Source organism: Plecotus auritus, assembly GCF_963455305.1.
Source record: "Plecotus auritus genome assembly, chromosome: 2".
In the NCBI taxonomy this organism is placed as follows: domain Eukaryota; kingdom Metazoa; phylum Chordata; class Mammalia; order Chiroptera; family Vespertilionidae; genus Plecotus; species Plecotus auritus.
Genome location: NC_137771.1, coordinates 15985530 through 16009172, shown reverse-complemented (window position 1 = coordinate 16009172; position 23643 = coordinate 15985530). Strand labels below are relative to the sequence as shown.

The window sequence follows — 23643 nt, the reverse complement described above, 5'->3', positions numbered from 1 at the left end:
CGTGGTGATGTAGGGAGACACGCCCCTGGAGAGCACAGTATCAGAGCATTAGCTAAAAAGGAGACCAACAACACTGTTGCCACTGAAGTTGATGTTTTAAAGACCAAAAACCTTTCAACCCAGTCTACATTGCCATCTACATCTACGTCCCGGGCATAATTTGGAAGTTGCACTAAAGAAAATGTTTAATTTACTGTTTACACATTTTGTTCTTTTCTATTTGTTTTAGTTTTAAATTATTTTATTCTATTTAAGTTTAATTTGAAAGGCTTTTGTACCTTTCCTTTGTTAGACAATTTTATTTTGCCTTTGCCATCTTCAATATGTTATGCTATTGTGCTATGATTCCTCCATTTTTTGAAGTTTCAAATTATAATAATTAGTGTTTACATTCTTCTTGTTAAAATGTTTGAAATGAATAAAACTATTGAAATAAAATTAAAAAAAGACCGTACCCTTTTATGTAATGATGTTTACTTTGAATTTATATTAGTTCACACAAACACTCCATCCATGCTTTTGTTCCGGCCCTCCGGTCCAGTTTAAGAACCCATTGTGGCCCTCGAGTCAAAAACTTTGCCCACCCCTGCCCTAGCCCAATTCATATAGGTGGGTGAGCATGGGAAACCAGGGTGGTCAGAGAAAGGACTATTCCTTTCCTCCTGGCCAGGAGCCAAGAGGAACTGTTCATTCTCATTTTATAGGACCTCTTGGAAAGATGGTCACAGAAAGAATGGACACACATGATAGCTTCTTCCTTATGTCAAGTTGGGAGATGTCAATAAGAGGTCATCTGGCCAGTCAAAACACTCTGCCTGCTCTTTAGGTAAATATTTAACCATCCAGAATGGCAAACACTGCTTTATGGCATGTAATAAATTGTAAAGTACTAAGACATGGGAATATTTTATGATGGGCCTAAAGAAACAAAGACGATCTTAACCAGTTTGGCTCAGTGGATAGAGCATCAGCCTGCAGACCAAAGTGTCCCGGGTTCGAGTTCGGCCAAGGGCATGTACCTCGGTTGCAGGTTCCTCTCCAGCCTGGGCCCTGGTCGGGGCTCATGCAAGAGGCAACCAATCGATGTGTTTCTCTCACATCAATGTTTCTGTCTTTCCCTCTCTTTTCCACTCTCTCTAAAATCAATGGGAAAATATCCTCCGGTGAGGAGAGAGAAAGAAGAGGAAGGAAGGGAGGGAGGGAGGGAGAGAGGGAGGACGTGCCGTTGAAAACGCTATGGGCAGACATTTCTGCAGGGACGGCAAAGGTAATAAAGCCAAGATAAAGTGCTTCCCCTGGGAACTCTGCTTGCAGTACTGTGTGGTGTGTCTGCGAGACCCTAAACGGCTGAGACTTGGAGAGGCTATCCAGCAACAGGGACATAGGTGAGATACCAACAGCAGAATTTTCAAAAACTGGAGCCAAGATCAATTAACAAAGGCCAAGAGAGGAAAACAGGGCTGAGAGGCACTGGCTTCTCAGAAGATGAAAGCAAAGCTTCCAGGAACGGGAGGACTTGGGAGTGGTTACTTTGGAGGTCAGCTTGGATCACAGCAGGAGAAACCCAAGAGGGTATTGGTCACAAAGTGGGCCAACAAGATTCTGGAAAATGGGAAGGAATTTGCTCTCAAGATTTTCTTACCAACTATCTTCCAGCCCCACTAACTTGATTTTTTTTTTAGGACAGGAAGACAAGTCAGCCTTGGTTCTAATCAGTTACCAGAGAGAAAGAAAGAGGGAGGGAGCAATTTACAATAGCTAAGATCTGGAAACAGCCCAAGTGCCCATCAGTAGACAAGTGGATAAAAAAGCTGTGGTACATTTATACCATGGAATACTATGCAGCAGTAAAAAAGAAGGATCTTTTCTCTTTTGAGACAGCATGGAGGGACCTGGAAAGTATCATGCTAAGTGAAATAAGTCAGTCAGAGAAAGACAAGTATCACATGATCTCACTCATATGTGGAATCTAATTAACAAAATAAACTGATGAACCAAGTGGATCCAGAGACATGGAAGCAGGAAACAGAGTGTGGAATCTTGAAGGGAAGGCAGGGGAAGGTGGGTGGGGGGGGAGTAATTATCTAAAGACCTTGTATGCATATATGCATAACCCATGGACACACAAGGGGGTACTGAAGGCCTGGGGTGGGGGCGGGGCGGGCTGTAGGGGATCAATGGGGGAAAGAAGGGGACATATGTAATACACTGAACACTAAAGATCCTATATAATAAAAGCCTAATATGCTAAGTGTCCAGTCATCCAGTCGTCTGTTCAACCAATCAAAGCATAATATGCTAATGATATGCTAAGGCTGCTCAAATGTTTGTTATGACATGCACTGACCACCAGGGGGCAGACGCTCCAACCGGTAGGTTAGCTTGCTGCTGGGGTCTGGCAGATCTGGACTGAGAGAGATGGGCCGGACACACCCTCAAGTCCTCCCGCAGCCCCTCTCCAGCTGGCCAACCTCCTGTGTCCCTCCCCGGCCCCAATCGTGCACCAGTGGGGTCCCTCAGCCTGGCCTGCACCCTCTCGCAATCCGGGACTCCTCAGTGGATGTCGGAGAGCTGGTTTCGGCCCGATCCCAGAGGCCAGGCCGAGGGACCCCACTGGTGCATGAATTCGTGCCTCTAGTTTAAAAAGAAAAAAGCAAGAGGGAGGAGGGAGAGTAAGAGGGAGGGAGAGAGGAAGGATGGGGGAGGAAGAGCAAGAGGAAGAGAATGAGAATGGAGATGTCTTAAGTAAGACATGAAGTGAAGCCAGTTGGATGGATTCACCCCAAATCCTGTGTCTGCTGGACACGGCCACCTGACAGGGAACTGAGATGAGGAGAGAACAAGAGCAATAATCTAAGATTCATTCAGAACAATCAAACTTGTTGTGCCCTCCTAAAAAGTTAAAAAGGCAGAAAACTAGTTTATCTGTAAGAAAATGTTTATTCTTTTGAACCCCACAGGAAAAAAAAATGCAGCCAAGACCAAGTATTTAACGAAAATAGTGTCCCAAAAGGCAGCAAAATGGGGGAAACCTCAACACAAAGTCAGTGACAATTTTCCATGTTTTTGCACAAAGATGAAAAAAATCTATGACAATTCTGAGTAACACTTTCATGGTGACAATTACACAAGATGATTCAAAAATGCAAAATGGCAGCAACATGCACACCTGGCTAAAGCTAGAAGTTTTTTTTTATCTCAAAATAAGATCTGTGTTTAAAAGGATGATTCTTTTTAATACTTCTATTTTGCTGACTTGCTTGTCCTACTTAATTTTCTTTAAATGAGACGTACATGCCAATTAACAGGAAATTTCAGAAGAACTATGTCCTTCCAGAATCCATGGCAAGGAAGCAAAACCAAGCTATTTGGTTTCTTAATTTTCCTAGTTTCCAAATACAATTTTGCTTTGCCCCTCCCTCTCCCAGTCCCTCCCCCCACCCCCACCCTAATTCTTAAACACTTCCAAAAGTTGCCAGTGCAAACACTTTTCTATCAATGCATAATATACACTTGAAACTGAAATCTTTGTGCAGAGTTTTGAGTTTAGAATTTTTTAAACAAACAAACAAAAAACCCCTCCTTGGCACAAGAGCTGAGGAAAAGTCAAGTTTGTTTTAAATCATCAAACATAAGATGATGAAGAGTGAAAAGCACAGTTAAGTGAAATGAAATGAAAACAAAACGAAACAAAAACCAAAGAACCTAGAACTGCAGCTTTTATTAGCTGTCATTGCAGTCTCACATACACAAACACCACCCAGCTCACCTGCCCAAGGTGCTGGCCCTTGGACAAGCCCAGAGCACGGTGGTGCTCTCTATGACGGAGAGAAAGTGCTGGCGTGGTGGTAATGAACAGCCCAGCTACCCACCAGTTGTACAGCAGGATCCGCAGGGAGCTTGATACAGAAAGAAGATAGATGATGACAAAGGGGGAAAATAGTCTAAAATCATCAAGTTTCCTCTTGAAATGTCTTTTCCCAAGGCACTGTGAACAAGACTGCTGCTAGCAATTTTCTAGGTCTAAACACACTGATGGGAATAGAAACATTTCAAACACATCTAGTCTCATCGCCTGAGTCTCTCCCCTCAGCTTAAATGACACTCCTTCAATTTGGTCCTTAGAGGGGTAATCAAATGTTGTTTTCTGTAATATCAAGAATCACCTTCTTGAATTCAACTATACAATCAAAACTGTGTTAGGTTATTTAACTCTTTCACTCTTAACAAAGTTTTCACTATCACCCCACACGGATCCAATGTGCAGGTTTTGCTTATTTAAGAACAAAACAAAACCAAAATAGAGGATTGAGAAGCAAAACCCTTTTTTTTTTTTTCTTTCTTCAAGAGGAAACTGTAAGATTACATAAAAGGCAAAATTGGCTACTTGAAATCCAAGAATGGTTTTAATGCATTGGCCGAGAAAAATAAACTGCAAAGTTCTGTGAGGTCTTCTAAAAATTTACAAGAAAAACTGATGGGCAGTTCTAATCAGATGTGGATGTTATCTTTCCCCCCTTTTTAAAAATGACAACATATACAGTCCCACAAAATACAATATAAACTTTTTGTTATCTTGACTGCCAGAGATGCTCCTTTGCAATGCCTTCTGGTAACCAAATTGTTGGGTGAAACACAGCTGGTCTTCACTTCTTCATGGGCTGGTAAACAGAGGCGTTGGGATCGAGTCCAGAGGGGCTGGTCTCCACAAATTTGGAAGAGTAGTGGGGGGAAACCGGGCTCAGGGGGCTGGTGGCGGCACTGTACGTTATGCTGGGCATGACGGCCATGACTTCGGCTATCTTCTGTTTTAGGTCCTTGATTTCTTGGTCTTTCTGAAGAATTTGTCCTGGAAGATCAAAGACCCACTATTAGTGAGAAGGAAGGGCTAACCCACCCCAACACAATGCCCTTCTAGGCCAGCCCCAAGTGGGGGTGACTCAGCTTTGATGTCAGGGTTTGTAAGGGTAGGCAAACTTTCCTGTAAAGGGCCAAATAGTAAATATTATAGGTGTGTGAGCCACATACTGTCTTTGTCATGTTTGTGTGTGTTTTTTTAACCCATGGAAGAATACAGAAACCATTCTTAGCCAATGGATGGTATGAGAACAGGCAGCAGGCCAGATTTGGCCTGAGGGCCATGTTTCACAGTAAAAAGGGATTCTGTCTATGTAGGTGTGACTAAGCAAAGAGGTTAATTTCCAGGAGCCACGTTTTGAGCATGGCAGTCACCAATGGCAGCCTAAGAGGGAATGATTTTAAACTATGGCTCTCCCTCTTCAGCTGCAATATTTTTCTGGGAGGGTGGACTATCCCTGGGTATCAGACCAAGAAATACAGAACTAAGGCCTCAGAACTGCCCCAGGTCCTCATATAGAAAATAAATGGAGCTCTGGCTCTGTGGCTGCTGCACCAGGGGCTCTGAAGTGACTCAAACTGGCTGCCCAGTTTGCCAAGGGCTGAGCCTTTGACACCCTCCCTCACTACACTTAGTTTCTCACCCAAGCAGGGGTGCCTGCCTCAGGGCTATTTCCCTTTCCTGCCCCAGGGCTATTTCCCTTTCCTGCCTCAGGGCTATTTCCCTTGCTTTTCTCTATGTTAACTCCTGGGGTTTCTATTTCTACTTCCTTACAAAGCTTTCCCTAATTTTCCCATTTAAATCAGACCCTATCCCCTCAACTCGTAGATTCTCAACACACTCTAAACTTTCCTTTCTGTCACTTTACTTTTTGTAATAATGATCCTATATAATAAAAACCTAATAGGCTAAGTGTCCAGTCGTCCGTTCAACCATTCAAAGCATAATATGCTAATGATATGCTAAGGCCGCTCAACTGCTCGCTATGACATGCACTGACCACCAGAGAGCAGACAGTTGACCAGTCAACCAGTCGCTATGATACGCACTGACCACCAGGGGGCAGACGCTCTGACTGGTAGTTTAGCTTGCTGCTGGGGTCCAGCCGATTGGAACTGAGCAAAATGGGCCAGACACGGCCTGGAGCCCTCCTGCAGTCCCTTCCCTGCTGGCCAACCTCCTGCATCCCTCCCCAGCCCCATGCACTGGTGGAGTCCCTCGGCCTGGTCTGCACCCTCTCACAATCCGGGAGCCCTCAGGGGATGTTGGAGAGCCGGTTTTAGCCAGATCCCACAGACCAGGCCAAGGGACCCCACTGGTGCATGAATTCGTGCACCGGGCCTCTAGTAATAATTATATTAGCTAACACATATGTGCCAGACACTGCTCTAAGTACTTCTACATACAAACTCATTTATTTTCACAACCCTATCAGGCAGAAATCATTATCAGCATCATCCATTTTATAGATGAGGAAACAGGCATAGAGAGGTTGAGTAACAAACAGAGCCAGGATTAAAATCTATGCAGTCTGGCTTGAGTCTGCACTCCTGCCTACACATTCTTCCACCTCTCTTGTAACTATTCACTTAGGTGATGACTTGTGTTCATCATCTCTCCATTGGGCCATGAGCTAGCTCCATGAGGGCAGGGACTATCTACTTTTTTTCTCTCATTACGGTATCCCTAGTGCCCAGCCCAGTACAAAGCTGAGGCGCTGCAAGTTATGCATCTTGCCCAGTTATTAACAGGCAGAGCAGGATGTCAACCCAGGACCCTTCGTTCCAAAGCCCACGCAATTTCCATCATTCTTTGAAGCTCCCTGGTCCACTAGAGGAAGAACACTTAGGAGTAGCACTTCAGAAACTTAAATGCTTAGACAAGAAGGAGGTTGCATTTGAGTCGCTCATTCTGAGTCCTGCGGAAGATGGTAACATATTTAAAATGTAGCTGCCCATGGTGGCATAGTTTTTAAAAGGATGTAGCAGAGATGAAAGTCATTTTGAAACCAGGATGAATCAAATGATATAGATAGCAGGAAGGAGAAAAGCAACACAGGGGTTTGATTTGAATTACAAAGTTGGGTTCTTATTAGAATATTCTGAGCATGACAGTGAAGGGAAGTAGTGGGAAAGGCAGCAGCAAAGAGCCATAGAAAGAACCTGCTCCCTGGGACTTCCTTCATGTCTCCTCAGCTTTAAGCAAGCATCAAAATCCTCCTTCCCTTTTAACAATTAGCCTCAGGTGAATGAAATACCTACGGCATCTGATATATGAGCCACTGGACCTTTTTTTTCTACACAGATTTAAATTTGATTTCTTTAATCAGTAATATGCAAACATTCCCAGAGCTTTTGAAAAAGACATTTCTCTCTGCTTCTTTGTTGCTTTAGAAGAATTCCTGGGCTGACAAGCCCAGCTCCCCTCAGCTACTTGGAGACCAAGTGCTGCTTAACTGCAGGGGGAAATCTCTTCCACGTTTGCAAATTAGAGTAAATGGGATGCTACAGAGAGAGGTGGCCCCTTCTCAGGGAGCTGGGCCAAGCAGGCAAAAAGCCAGTGTATGATCAGAAGTTCAGCTTTAAAGCAGGATCCCAGGACCCTTCTTTTTAAATGCTTTCCCTGAGTCCACAGATTAATAAGCCAGATTCTTAACTCCCTTCTGTTTTTGCTCTACCACCTGGGCCATTCCAAGCCCCTCTTATGGCTTCACTAACTTCTCGTAACTTCTATATCCCACCCCCCACCCACAGAGGTTTTGGTCTATTTCTGGAGTTTAGGCCCCAAACTCCCAATGACTGATGAACTCTTTTTACCTGGGTGTCCAGGAAGCAAGTCCAAATGGAAACATCCCAAACCAAACTCACTCTCTCTCTTTTTTAAAAAAATAAATCTTTATTGTTCAGATTATTACAATTGTTCTTTTTTCCCCCCATAGCTCCCCTCCACCTGGTTCCCACCCCACCCTCTGTCCTTACCCCCCCACTGTCCTCATCCATAGGTGTACGCTTTTTGTCCAGTCTCTTCCCGCACCCCCCACACCCCTTTCCCCCTGAGAATTGTCAGTCCACTCCCTTCCTATGCCCCTGATTCTATTATATTCACCAGTTTATTCTGTTCATCAGATTTTTTTATTCACTTGATTTTTAGATTCACTTATTGATAGATATGTATTTGTTGTTCATAATTTTTATCTTTACCTTTTTCTTCTTCTTCCTCTTCTTAAAGAATACCTTTCAGCATTTCATATAATACTGGTTTGGGTGTGATGAACTCCTTTAGCTTTTTCTTATCTGTGAAGCTCTTTATCTGCCCTTCAATTCTGAATAATAGCTTTGCTGGGTAGAGTAATCTTGGTTGTAGGTTCTTGCTATTCATCACTTTGAATATTTCTTGCCACTCCCGTCTGGCCTGCATAGTTTCTGTTGAGAAATCCACTGACAGTCGTATGGGTGCTCCCTTGTAGGTAACTGTTTTTCTCTTGCTGCTTTTAATATTCTCTCTTTGTCTTTTGCTCTTGGCATTTTAATTATGATGTGTCTTGGTGTGGTCCTCTTTGGATTCCTTTTGTTTGGGGTTCTGTGCGCTTCCTGGACTTGTAAGTCTATTTCTTTCACCAGGTGGGGGAAGTTTTCGGTCATTATTTCTTCAAATAGGTTTTCAGTATCTTGCTCTCTCTCTTCTCTGGCACCCCCATAATTCGGATGTTGGTACACTTGAAGTTGTCCCAGAGGCTCCTTACACTATCTTCATATTTTTGGATTCTTTTTTTCTTTTCCAGTTGAGGGTTTTTTGTTTCTTTGTATTTCAAATCTTTGACTTGATTCTTATGATCCTCTAGTCTGCTGTTAGATCTCTGTATATTATTCTTTATTTCAGTCAGTGTATGCTTAATTTCTAGTTGGTCCTTTTTCATATCGAGGGTCTTGCTAAATTTATCGGCCTTTTCTAGAAAATTCTTGAAAAACCTTATAACCGTGGTTTTGAACTCTATATCCAGTCGTTTGCTTTCCTCCATTTCTTTCATTTGTGATCTGTTTCTTTGTCTCCGCATTTTGGCTGCTTCCCTGAGTTGATATAGAGTGGCTTTGTGTGCTAGGTGTCCTATAGGGCCCAGTGGCTCAGTCTCCCCAGTTACCTGAGGTGTACATTCTTGGTGCACCCCTTTGTGGGCTGTGTGCACAGTCTTGCTGTAGTTAAACCTTGATTGTTGTTGGTATCACTGGGAGGAATTCACCTCCAGGCCAATTGGCTGTGAGGATCAGCTGTGTCTATGCTGGGAGAGCTTCTGTGCTGGAGACACCCTTGTGGGAGAAGACTTGCAAAAGCCTCTGTGCTCAGCTTGAATGGGGCAGAGTCTCAGGGTGGAGCAGACAGCATTGGTTTCCCATCAGCCCTGCCCTAATAGGCCCCTGTGTCTCAGTGTCCCGTGGTAATTGCTGCAAGCACCTCTGAGAGAAAGCTGCCCTTGAGTTCCGTCCGCTGCCAGACAGTCCAGTTTCTCCCCGAATGAGTCTGGGTCCCCAGAATCTCGCCCGGAACTGGAGTTCAGTGCAGTCGGGAGCTTTTGTCTCCCTCCCACTTGAGAAAGCCAGCCATGTACTCAGTTGCCTGCCCTCTCCGCGCACGTGCCTCGGTACCTGTGCCTTCCTCAGTTCCTCTGAGTTTCAGTGTGCTTTTCTCTTTCCTGACAGTCCAGTTTCACCCCGTATGAGTCTGGGTCCCCAGAGTCTCACCCGGAACTGGAGTTCAGTGCAGTCAGGAGCTTTTGTCTCACTCCCACTTGAGAAAGCCAGCCGTGTACTCAGTTGCCAGTCCTCTCCACACCCGCATCTCAGAACCTCTGCCTCCTGCAGCTCCTCTGAGTCTCAGTGTGCTTTTCTCTTTCCTTCTAGTTGTAGAATTTCCACTCAGCCAGCCTTCCTGTGGTTCTGGATGATGTCCATTTTGTCTTTTGGTTGTAGTTTTGAAATTGTTGTGCGAGGCAGCAGTTCAGGTGTTTACCTATGCCGCCATCTTGGTTCTCCACCTCACTCTCTCTTTTCATTCCTCACACCTTCCTGTTCTTCTTTCTTGGTTCTGGCACATTTATCCTTCCCTCCCGTCTGGACATCCTGCTCCCCTACTCCTCACTCTTAGCTAGGACAGTGGGAGCTTCCTAAATGACCTCTCTGCCTCCACTGTCTTTCAAATCCATCTTTCATACAGCTATTGGAAAGAGATTTCCAAAATAACAGCCAGAACTTCTCACCCCCTTCCTCCTGAAAACCAAGGAAATAAGTTCTCTAGTATGGCTTCATTCATGGTTCTCCTGATCTCCCACTCTCTTCTTCCAGGTCCCCTAACTTGAGGTCACTGGTCTGCTCACCTGGACATTCCCAACACTTTCTTTCCTTCACTTACACTATTCCCTCCGGTAACAATGTTCTTCCCTGCCATTCTCTGCTCTCAGAATTCATCCTTCAAAGCTGAGTCCCCTCCCTCATGAAGCCACCCAATATCTCCTCTCGCCTTTCAAGCCCTCTGCCTCTATCTGAGGGCAGTAGGCCTTGCCTTGCTGCGTGGCTTGCCCTCTCACAGGATCCACAGGGTCCATAGCACTAAGGCATGATTTGCCTTCTTCACACTCATTCCCGCATGGACATAAAAGAGTCTTCCAGAAACAACATGGCAAGCGAAATTACAACAGATTGAATGTAGAAAGAGATGGGAATGGAACTATCTTTTATTAAGCCAGAAACTAGAGATTTGCTAAATGTAAACCAATGTCACTTTTCTCATTAAAATTTTTTGAAAATATTTTTCATAAAAATGTTATGTATGTTAACAAGTAATATGTTTATGTTATTTTAAAATAAATTATGAAATACATGTTTGAACTTTTCATTTCTAATAGATAAATGTTGATAGATATAATCCAGTTTTTATAAAAACACCTTTGGGGTACTCAATGATTTTAAGAGTGTAAAGAGGTCCCTAAGACCAAAATGTTTGTTACTGTCTGGTCCCTCAGGGATTCTCACAGGGCCCGGCACACAGGAGGTCTCAATAAATACCTGCTGAGTGAACAGCCAGTTCTCCAGACTCTCCTCTCACCACTTCAACTGTAACCTTCTCTCCAGCCAAGCACAGCCAGCTGCAGCTCTGAACACATCAGCCCCTCCTAGCTTCCCTGGCCTCACCCAAGCTGCTGCTTCTGTTATATGCCTCTCTAGTCCTCACTCCTCTCTGCTGCTTCTTCACTGGGCTAACCCTTTCTCATCATTCAAGACCCAGCTCAGACATCAGCTTCCCTGAGCCCTCTGACTCCCCAGGCTGGCTTCGTCCCTGCCTCTCTCTATGTTCCCACAGACCCTGTAAGTACTGCTGCACCAGCACCTCTGAGTGACTCTGCAGTTCTCTAATTCAACAAAACTGTATGCTGGGCACTTAAACCATTAAGGAGAAAACTGAAATGCTCTGCATCCTTGTGCATTCTCAGCCACACCACCTCCCCTGGGGGCCCTGCTGTCCTCCTACCTTGGGCAATCTCGAGCTGCCGCTTTGCGTCCCCCAGTGCGGAGAACAGGTCGAGCTTGATCCTCGTTTCTGCACTCAGGCTGTTCTCCAGGTGCTGTGTTTTATCTTGCATGGCTGAGAGAGCTGACATTAACACCTCAGTGTCCTTCTCATTTTCCTTATACTTCCGAAGCTCCTATCAATATCATCAAAGCAGCAATGTTACAAGATAATTTTGGCATCGATGTCTACAAATTAGCCTGAAATCACAAATAAAATCCTGCTATTATTGACCTGGCCCCTAGAACACAGAATGCTAGTATTCTACAGGTTTAGACCTCACCACTTATAGGGCAAAATGTATTTATATGGTAATGTGCACATACAAAAACAGTTTAGGTAAATTTGACTATGTTGGGTTTTTCTGTCTCCAAATAAGACACTGTCTTGCAAGCTTAATTCAGAACCAAAAAGAACGTTTTCCTGGCTGCCAGTTGCAAATGTTGCTGTAATACTGTAATCAAATTTGCCAAAATTCTACTCTCAATTTGCACTAACAATTGTAAAAATGTTAATTATTTTAATAGGGCACACTGCAGAATAAGTCCACTTAAAACATCTGGTAATGTAACCAATAAATATATGTGTAGAGACATTTTAATTTCTTCATTTTAAAAGAGATAGCCACACTTATTATAGAGAATTTTAAAATATATTAAAGTTCAAAGAAGAAAATGAAAATCACCCAAAATCCCAACATTGTGAAAATTTGATACATATTATTTTAGTCTTTTAATCACATGTGTATCTTTTAACATAAATGAGATAACAGTATATGTTCAGTTTTATATAATTAAGAAAAACTTATATAATCTCAAATGTTCTTTGAAAATGTAATTCTTAATGGCTGCATAATACTCCCACATACATATGTACCATAATTTATTAAATGAATCACCTATTGTTAAGATTGTTTCCTTTTTTTTTTTTTTTTTGCATTTATATTACCACCATGATGAATATCTCTGTATATGTATCATCAATAAGATTTTAAAAAATATTTACTTTAGGTTGAAGTCCTAACAAGGGAAATACTTAAAAAGTAGATGACCCTTTCCAGAAGGTTACACTTCCCCAGCAATGTATGAGGCCTGTTTCATTGCAGGCTCACTCACATTGATATTATCATTTAAAAATTCTTTGCTAATTTCACAGGAGACAAATGATACTCAATTTTAATCTATGTCTTGTGATTAATAAGGATATAGTAATATGTTCTTATCAGCCATTTCTATTTCTGCTGTGAATTAACTGTTGGCATTCTTTGCCTATTTTTCTGTATATTTGAGCTTAGCAATTTTTATGAATTATTTATATATCGAGAGTATTAATTTCTTATTTATATTTGTTGCAATATCTATACTCTCCCAGTTGATTATTCTCATTTATATTTTATATTTTTTGCTTTGTGATTTCTTCCATTATATTTTTGACTGCAATGTAATTTTTAACTTATTAAATTTTGAGGTGACTGACATTGATATAAGTTCAGTATTATAACACATCATCTATATATTGCATTGTGTGCTCATCACCCAAAGTTTAGTCTCCTATTACCTCTTCATTATTTTTGTTTAGAAAGTCTTCCCGTTTCAAGATTAAAGAAATTCTACTATACATTCACCTAGTTTAAAATAAAATGTCTTTTTATTTCTGCATTCAACTCTTCATCTGGAATTTCTTTTGGTGTAGGATGGAGATGACCTTCTAATTTTATTGTTTTTCCTCACCATTCCCATCCATTTCTGATGCCACCTTTACCGCACACTTTAGGTTTTGTCTCTAGGTCATCTATTTTACTCCACTGACATGCCAGTAATTTCTTACCAGTTCCACGTGAGTCCAATTACTCTAACTTTATATATATGACATTCATTTTAAATGTTCCCTTGAAGTGCCAATGCCAAATACTTGGCCACGGTACACATGGCTCCCAAAACGGGCTACGTTCACAGCATTGGCAGCTTTCCTCGCAACGTTCTGCACAGAACTGCAATCTGGAAAAGCTCAGAGCAACCTAGAATGGTCAATTCCCTGGGGATGGAGACACGGTTAGGGCTGATAAGAGGTGTATAAATCCCAAAGGACACTAATCTGGCCTATAACCTAAAAAAAATAAAATGAATCTACAGTAATTCAAATTCTGGTATAAAACATGTCAAAGAACCATCAACATTTCTGACTTGCATTAGAATCTGACTAAATTAAATATGACATCAATGAGCTGGACAAGATTAGAGCTTCCTCTTGTCACAGAGATTTTCAGATGCAATGGGATTTGCCTGTACCAAAAAGCATCATGTCCACATTATATCATAGGTCACCATCAACGTAGAAGAGGAATTCAAGTACGAGAAAGCCTTTGGTTCTCCCATTACCTGAACTTTCAGTTCTAGTTCTCTGATCTGGTCTTCTTTCACCTTCATGTCCATTGTGAGCTTCTTGCCCTCTGCCTCCAATTCTCTGATCCGATTCCGTAAGGTTTCGGTGCACTCTCCCCTTTTGAAAAAGAAGAGAAGAAAATAAGGGGACTTAAAAGACTATTGGTTTACTTCTACTGCAGGATTGGTATTTCTCTATACTCGGAAGTCAGTCAGGTATTGGCTGTCTGGTATTCTCTCTATTCTTTGATAATTTCAACAAACTTTTAAAAAATAATTATCATTAACTGGATATCTAATATGAGCCAGGCACCAAGCTAGGTACTTCACCCACACTACCTTCTTTATGGGGATAGGGTATATTATCCACTTTTATACCAGTAAGATATAATACTAGTTCATGGTCACCTAGTTTGTAGGTCCCAGAACTGGGATAAAAATGGAGGTTTCCCAACAAGCTTCCCACCCCGCCATATGGCTTGAGACAATGCACACAAACTGAGCAAGGTAGAACCAGACATGCCCAGCAGGGGGCAGTGAACCAGAATTTTTTTTCACTTTAGAGGGACTATGCCCTGAGACTTTCACCTTTCTTTAATCATGGTTGCCACAGAAGAAGGGAGCAGCATTAGGTGGCTTCTCAAGGCTACAATAAGGATAACCTACAAAAGATAATGGCAAGATTGCAGAAACAGCCTGATGGAGAAAGAAGGTGTCTTGCCTACACAAAAATATAGATCCAGTCAGAGACTCAAAGGCTTGAGATCTCGTTAAGAATAAAAATGACCTCTACACAAGTGATGGCAAATAAGGACCATCTAAGGGTAAGATCAAAACAAAACAAATAAGCTTAACTGGAAACAAAAGGGATTTAGAGTAGAGAAGAAAACCAACTTACTGATTCTCAGATATAGGAGGCACTATACAACATGGTTAAGGAATTGTCATATACTTCTCAGTGGGTTTTTGGAAAAAAAAAACAAAAACAAAAAACAGGGGGTAGGTGGTAGATGAATTAAGGACAGCACTGGCCACACTGGATTATTATTCAGAAAAATCTCCTGCAAGTATAAGTGCTTCAGAAATGCTTTCAAATCTTCAAACAATGAGCAAACAAAAAACTCCACATTGGAGTAGGTGAGGGTGAGGCAGACCAATAAAGGGTTTTGTGGTCTGTATAGATGCTAAGCCAAGTGAGCTTCGCTATCTGCGTACAGAGTCTGCGGGGGCGAGGCAGGACCACAGAGGAGAAAGAGTCCTCTCCTGCTGTTATTGCCTAAAAGGTAAGCTGAGGATTGATCAGTTATTCTGCAAATGCCAGAACCCAAAAGAAGGCTATTAACACACCAAATACAAAAAAGCAAACTCAAGAAAGAATGCCAGTAGAATTATACCACATAGATACAAATTACGATAGAAACTTAAAATAAAATAAATAATAATTTACCCTCACTCTGCATCTGTAAACCCGTAACTGACTTCTACCATGCAGATGACTTCACTAGTCAAGAAAACAAAGGAAAAAAAGTGAAGTAGAAGCCAAAAACGAACAAAGAGGCTCTTAACTATTTTCTCTCCTTGCTTATATTCAGATAGCAGTTACATATCAAGTTTGAAATATTTGCATACTTTTCAATGGTATAGGAAGTGGTCCCTAATTTGCATCACTCCACAAGTTCAATGACATCTAAGAGTGACTTGTTTCCTTTCCCCCCATCTTCTCCAGATCATTTGACAATTTGCTGATATCCAACAAAGACATGAGAGTTAGTACATAGTACTTGGGAACCAAGATTTTACCTCTCTTCCATCTATATTTATAAAAGGCTAATATGATAAGTGTCCGACCATCCGACTAGTCGCTATGCCGCGCACTGACCACCAGGGAGACAGACGCTCAACGTAAGAGCTGCCATGATGCGCACTGGCCATTGACAGAGAAACGGCACCGTGGACCTGGTGCCCACAAAGCAACACTTGGCTTCCCCCAAGTGGGACACAGGCCCCACCACCACCCTAGAGCAACACCCCACCAAATTGCAGCTGATACTGCCGAGACCCCATGGCACAAAATGCAGTCCATAGCCCAGCCCAGCCTGGAAACAGCGGTCGTGGGCGCTGGGTAATGACGTCATGTAGTAATGCCCAGCTCCTCTCCCTAGCAACTAGCTTCCTTGGAGTTTCTTCAGCCCAGGAACACGACTTGCTTTATAGCCAGGTGGAAACATTTCACACTTTAACCAAATGTCTGTAAAGCATTTTCCCGTGCCTCATCTCATTTGATCCTCACAGAAGTCCTGGAGTAGGTAGATAGGAGACTTGGTGGGATCCTATTTTCTTTTCATTAGCCAGAAAATGGAGATTTAGAAAGCTTAAAACTTGACCCAACTGAAAAGAAGAAATGGTGGACTTTGAAAATGACTTCAGGTTTTCTCACTGCACAGAATACAGTCAAACACTGCTGCAGTTAAATATTTTACCCTTTGTTCTCCCTGCATGATCTACAATAATAATCTGCTTCGTGTTGATATTTACTGCTGTGTTGCTAACAATTACCTGAAAGAGAAGTTGGAGTGCTTCACTGAGCTGAAAAAAGTTTAGCTAAATCAGAAAGCAAGTCCAGTTAAGCAAGTTTAGCTATATATATAAAGCTCTCGCTGGCACCAATCGGGTGTTTCCATCTGTCATTGTCAATTGTGAATTTGGTTGACACTTCTATTAGAGAAAAAGGGCAAATAGCAGTATTAAAATATTTCTTTTAATGAATTTCCATTCAATGTGCACGAATTCGTGCACTGGGCCTCTAGTTTTAAGATAAAAACTTCAGAAACACACACCAAAGAGTAGGGAGTAGTGATGGTTCTAAAAAGAGTACAAAATTCTAGATTAGTTCTTTCAAAGTGTTTAGTAATTATCAGTCTGGAAGAAAGTGACTGGAAACCCTTTTTTTAAAAGAAATATTTTTATTGATTTCAGAGAGGAAGGGAGAGGGAGAGATAGAAACATCAATGATAAGAGAGAAATCATCGATTGGCTGCTCCTGCATGCCCCCTACTGGGAATCGAACCTGGGACTCTTCAGTCCACAGGCGGATGCTCTATCCACTGAGCCAAACCAGCTAGAGCTGGAAGCCCTTTTATGAGCAGCTCTTTGCCTCCCAGGTGTGGGAGGCATGGTGATATCCTCCCCTCACTTTATGGAGGAGATCACCGAGGATGAAGTTGGTATAAGAGAGTTCAAACTTGTACAGATGGAGTTTAAGCCAGCTAATAAAACCATAATTAAAAGCAATCCATCCATGCACGACTATTGTATTTCTAATCCTGCCCGAGGCATCAAATTCCCATGGCTGTCTTGGTACAAGGAAAGCCAACCATAGATTAAGCACTCAGGTGATACGGACATACCTAGACGCAGCAGCGAATGCAACAGCCCGGGCAGCAGTAGCTTCTTCTAACTTCTTCCTCTTTTTCTCTTCCATTAACTGCTTTTCTACAAAGCTTCGGGCTTCCTGCTCAGCTTTTAGCTTTTTTTCCAACTGGCTGATATTCTGCTTGTCTTTTTGCTTCACTTGCACAGCATTATGTAACCTATATGGAAATGATTATCACACAGTTTTACAATTACAATACCCACTATGAACCCTGGAAAAACATGGCTCCTCTTTGTCATTTTAAGGCCAAAGTAAAAAAGAGGTTTGAACAGCAAACATAAATGTCAACTCCCAGAATGCCCAGGTAGAACACAATGTCATAATTATTTAACAATTTCTAAATACCAATAAGCAAGCTGCCATACAAGATACAGACCTAGCTTCTGCTCTAGCTACAGAAGGTCATTCAGAAAATAGGGTAAAACGAGTTTCTATCAGAGGGAAATATAACAGCAGAACTAATTCAAGTGTCCCAAAGCACCTTGAAAGAACTTCAGTCTGACCAAGGCACAGCCCCACTGAAACTGAGGTAATGGGTGAATGGGGGAATATCTTTCTTTGCCTGAATATAATTATTCTGCTGCTTTTCCTTTCCAGCTGTGAGATGGTTTTTCTAGAGTATCCCAAACTAGATCTGGTAGGGTCATAGAATGCTTCATTTCAGATGGAAATTTCAGCCATATTCCCTTCCCTGTCTACAACCACCCCCCAGCTTAACTTAACAATATAAGGTCAGTTTATCTAAATATATCAATAAGGGTGAGATGTTCTCTATGTTTCAATGCTACAGCCACCACATATGTGGGTCAGAGCAGTGAAGAAGTTATTTACCTATAATGCTTGAACTTTTGAGTTGCATTCCTTAAAAACATTGAAGAACTACTCTTTCAATGCGGCAAGCCCAGAAAATCCAAAGCCTATAGTATTAATCACCACTGTAGACACACAGTGTGAAGAAATTAAAAAAAAAAAAAAAAGGACAGACCCATATTGAGTCAAGAAATAATTCCAGAATGAATTAGTAGAAAGCATAAGAATTCACACGGAAGAGCTGGCTTTTTGCCTGTCTCTTCAAGTAAAATCAAAGTTCAATGTCATTTAGTTTTGGAAATCAAAGTAAATAGAGTACAATGCTCTGGAAACTTTCACTCAAAGGAGCAAGAGCTTCGAATTGTGGCAGAAATATTTCTTGTCAACTTTCCGTATATTATCATACAAACTTGATAACTATTTTAAATTAAGAGAAGTCATTAAATGAGAAAAGACAAAATAGCAATATTAATAAACTTTGTTGAAATGAAATAGGTTCTTACAGATTTTATAACATGTCTGGTATTAAATTAAACATTTTATACATTTTATTTAAAAACCTCTCTGCTCGATCCCTTTGTCATCATGAATCTTGTGCTCCAATCCCTGGAAACAAAAGAAGCAGTGAGGCCACATGGCTCATAAAAGGCCTGATAGGTGCACATACTTGTTCTGCAGCAGTTCATTCTCCTGCCGGAGCTGGCCCATTTCTGAGCGGATCCCTCGCTCGGTACTAGAGAGGGAGCTGATCTGACTGCGGAGCTCTTGTTCCACTTGCCTGCTGGCCTGCAGGTCAGCCTTTAATTTTTTAATGTCTTGTTCCAGCCTAGGAGAAGGAGAAACACAGCATTTTCATCACAGAGAGGGCACCCATGGGGCTCTGTGGAGACCCTGGCTAAAGTCCCAGACTGCTGGGTGAATGGCCGAGGACCCCTCTGGCAGCTCCTGCCATCACCACAACTCCTATCTGCAATTGGCTCTTTATTGAAAGCTTCTGCCTGGGTCCCCACCTCTTCCCACCAGAAGGTAACCTCTGATTTCCCCCAAATGTTTGTGAACACTGACAGGTAAAGATGGTGCTTGTGAGCATCTAAGCTGCTAATAGAGGAGAAGGGAAAGGCAAAGAGAGGGTGGCTGAAGGGTAAGGTCCCCTCCCTATTGATGAATTGCCCATGCCCTTCAGCAAGGGAGGTATGTTAGTAACACCCAGCTCAGGACCCACCTGCTTTGAGATATTCTGATAGATCAGAATCTACTGTCTAAGATTCCATCCCAGCACAGGCCTAGAAGAAAACAGTGTCTGAAACAACCTCCTGAAATTTCTAGCATCCTTGCTAAATGATGTTCATACCTCTGGTGAGTGTGACAGAAGAGCTCATTAGACTCATGATAAGGAAAGAAAAAAAGAACAAATTGCATGCTCTAAGAATCATAAGAAAACACCATCTGTGAACTGAAGCCTATATTTTCTCTTCAATTCCTTACTTCTGTTCCACCTATTTTCTTTATTTAATACAGCATTAGCTTCATGAATTGGGGAACTATTATATGCACATGTATGACTAGAAAAGGTCAAGAAAAAGTGTAAAATCAAGCCGCTTTCTTCATGAGAGGATTTTATAATTTCACTAGGGGCCAATAAATACTTAAAATTATTAAACAACACAAGGAAGACCATGTTTACATACATGCTAGAAGGAATAATAACTAATATTTAATGAGAACTTATGTACCAGGCATTCTTCTATGGGTTTTAATAGTATGAACTCATTCATTCTACACAACTTATGGCTAAGGGCAATTATTATTCCCACTTTTAAAGATGAAGAAATCTAGATTCAGGAAAGCTTCTGGCTAAGGTCACACAGACAGGCTAACTCCAGAGTCCACGCTTCACCAGTAGGCTGAATTGTAGTTATATCACCCATAGCATGGTATGGGTAGAATGCCACATGAGTTCTGAGGAGAGAAGATGGGAACTGAGTTGGGCCTTAACGGTTGGGCAGGATTTGGAGAAATGAAGGGGAGGAAGGGGCATTCTAAATAAGGGAGAAAACATGTCCAAAAGCTCAAAGGCATAAGCAGCCATAGATATTTGAGGGACAGAGCCTCTGAGAAAGGCTTGTACTCCGGGAACAGAGTGAGAAAGGATAGAATGGGTCTGCTGGATGGTACTTTGGCGAGTGGCACTAGAGGTTAGACCAAGGATGGCTGCCATGTGAGACTCAGAAGACACCTTTCTCTACAAACTTATAGGTAGGCAGAAATCAGTGTGCTCTGATGATATTTGTGCAATGCCCTAAACAACATACCAACAGAACCAAGGATTTCTGGAAGGTGATGGTGATCTCTCCTTGGGATTGCCAGCTCCACAGACTAAGTCCTGACAGACATGTTTTATTAAGCACTAAATCTCCAGGGCCCACTACAGTTATTAGTACTTACTAAATATGTTCCCTGGCCTCTCTTAGCAAACCAAAGAGCAGCCTTATTTACTTATCTACCTTTCGCCAATTGAAATAAAATCTCAAAAACAATAAGGAATATAACATTGATGGTCATCTCCCAGGCACAGTAGTTAGTCTCCCTGCCCAGTGACGAGGAGCACAGACTGGAGACTTTGTGTTCCAGAGGCTCTGTCAGGTCTCCTGACACAGCTGCTCCCCAGGGAAGGGTCACAAGTCAACATCACGCCACACTTTCCCTATTGCCAGGGTTATTCCAGTTGAATGTCCTCCCGGAACTGCTCTAAACAATTACTGACGGGCATTTATAGCATCCCACACCATCCCTCATTTGCCCGAAGTAACCCAAGGGATATTTTCCAAAATAGATCAATGCTGTCAGGTTATCCCTATTAAGAAGTTTGGCTGGAAAACGTGTTAGGTAATTTATCTTTCTTCAGAAGTTGATTTCGCAGTCTGAGGATTGCATTTTCAGTAGAAAGGGTGAATTTTAAGATGAGAATAGGGACTTAGCATGGTTTAGTAATGGGGTTCTAGACTCAGTTCTGGTGCCAACTCTGTGACCCTGGAGGAGGCATGTAACCTTCCAGGACTCAGTTTCCCCACCTGAAGCTAACGTCTGTAAAGTTCCTCCCAGCTGGTCTAGCATTTCTAGGCTTGACACACTTACTGCTGGCTGCTGATCTGCTTCTTCAGATTAGCAACCTGAGCTGTATCATATGCAGAGGCACAGGAATCAAGTTCCACACAACCAGCCAACTGGGGGAAACGTGTGCCACACTGGGAATGAAAGAAAAATTAAATCTGCACAGGCTAGACGTCAATAATTTGCAGTTATTACCTTTTTGCATTTTTAATTGATAAAAGCCAAATTTTTTTGCCATGAACTAAGAATAGCAATATTCTGAATTAAATTTTAGAGCTCCTTGAAAAATGTAAAAACTCGAAGAGTTAATAAAATTATGAGAGCAAAAAGTGCAGAATACCTAGAATGTAACTTATGGAAACCACAGAACACTAAACAACAATGTATTTTTAAAAGAACTATGAAAATTTTGTCAAAGACATAGCACAAAACAAAAAATATATAAAATGATGTGGTTACAAAGGTATGTTGAAAATTTGTAAGTTGTACACTTAAGATTTGTGTACTTTTGTGGATGTGTGTTATAATTCAATAAAAGGTTTATTTTAAAAAATAAAATAATTTCACAAGACACAGAACTAAAATGCTTCAGGATTTTCAAAACTGCTACCATCAATTTTGTAAAACTCTGAATTACTGTTTTCCAAACAGTTGCAGCAAACCGTTGAGTTAGCACCAGCATTACCCAGTTTAAGAAACACTGATCTGCCCGTCCAGTGTGGCTCAGCGGTTGAGCGTCGACCTGTGAACCAGGAGGTCACGGTTTGATTCCCGATCCTAATTGGATTTATTTTTCATTATAGAAGTGGTACCCAGTCTATAGTTTTAAAAAACTGCATACAACAACAGAAAAGTATGAAGAATAAAAATGTAATAACTCATAATCTTCTCATCCAGACAGAACCACTCACTATTCACATTTGGTTTACTTATTTTCTGTCTTTTTTTCCTTTATCTTTCTTCACACATGTAAATATTTTTAATATTTGGTAAGAGAGTAACGTATGTACAGTTTACATATCTTATTGCTGCATAATTTCCATTGTGTGAATGTACTATACAATCTTATTTTCTAAGATATAGTTCAGTTTTTGCATATGGTTATTAAAAAGTGTCTGCATGAGTTTTAAATGAATTATGTGATAAGTACATAAAACTGAATCAAGCCAGTCAAGAGCCAGGGGCATTTATTAGATAGATAACTACTACCTGTCTTAATGATATACTTAATCCTTTGATGCTGAAGGTCAATACTTCATAGGTAAAAATCCTATATAATAAAAGGCTAATATGCAAATTGACCAAACAGCAGAACGACCGGTAGCTATGATGCGCACTGATCATCAGGGGGCAGATGCTCAATGCAGGAGCTGCCCCCGGTGGTCAGTGCGCTCCCATAGGGGGAGCACCGCTCAGCCAGAAGCCCTGAGCTGGGCTCATGGCTGGTGAGCGCAGCGGTGGTGGTGGGAGCCTCTCCCGCCTCGGTGGTAGTTGGACATCCCCCAAGGGCTCTCGGACTGCAAGAGGGCTCAGGCCGGGCTGAGGACCTCCCCCCACCCCCGACAAGTGCACAAATTTTGTGCACCGGGCCTCTAGTACAGATATATAATTTATTGATGTGATGCACCAAGAACTACTGGTGTTAAGAAGTTAATGCAAAATCTTCAAATGTATTCATGAGATTTTATTAAAATGTCAATAGCTATAATATAAATTTAAAGCAAGTGGTCAGGAAGAACATGAGACAGAAGTAATAGTTTATAACCCTAAAACGCATTTCAGTAAATAGGGATCAAAAAAAGAAGGAAAAAAGTTCATCTGTGAGCTCATACCCCATTTTTGAGAGCTAAATCCTACTCTCTTCCCTACATAATAGATTAAGGGGTAAAGGCAAATTTCCTCCAGAAGAACTGCAACCTCATCAAAAAAAAAAAAAAAGAGGGGGGCCAGACATCTTAGGCAAACTTTGGTAAGGCTTAGGCAGGCAATAAATGCACTTCCAGCTTGCCCAGCTCCTGTGGCACTACTTCTCACCCCCGCAAAGGCTGTCTAATGGTGTCACCACTTGGAATACAGACAGGGCCCATGGCAAAGCCAGAGTCTATGTCCAATAAATAAGTCCATTTGTGCCAATTCGACAAGCCAGGGTTCTAGCCAACTGAAAATGTTACCTATTAGGCCCAGGCACCTAGCCACTTTATTGATCATTTTAGAAGACAGCACTCAACTTCTAAGCTTGTGAAGCTACATCTGAACTCCCAACTCACAAGCAAGAGCTGGGACCATCCAGAGCAGAACTTTCTCAGGTCTGCACTCTGATGGCTGGGCTGACTTCAAAGCAAAATTGAAAAGTTGAGGATTCCTCTTACCCACTCCAAACCTTAACTCTATCTCACCTTCTCCCTCAACCTTCCCACCTAAGGTAAGTTACAATGTAAATGGTGGATAATTATTTAATTTTAATAGGAAAAGATTTACATTTTAATAACCTC

General features: G+C 41.8%; 1 protein-coding gene across 4 annotated transcripts in view; it reads right to left on the bottom strand.

Annotated features, from left to right (window-relative positions):
* Positions 1 to 2920: 2920 nt before the first annotated feature.
* The window catches only part of MACO1 (macoilin 1), a 59414-nt gene continuing 38691 nt past the window's right edge, over positions 2921 to 23643 (bottom strand). For all 4 annotated transcript variants that reach the window (XM_080654987.1, XM_080654986.1, XM_080654988.1 and 1 more), the window contains 5 exons: positions 18708 to 18866; positions 17205 to 17387; positions 13795 to 13915; positions 11378 to 11552; positions 2921 to 4849 (listed from right to left, as the gene is read on the bottom strand). In XM_080654987.1, the coding sequence (XP_080511113.1) occupies positions 4647 to 4849; positions 11378 to 11552; positions 13795 to 13915; positions 17205 to 17387; positions 18708 to 18866 (841 nt within the window). In that variant the 3' untranslated portion in view covers positions 2921 to 4646. The remainder of the gene's footprint in view (positions 4850 to 11377; positions 11553 to 13794; positions 13916 to 17204; positions 17388 to 18707; positions 18867 to 23643) is intronic.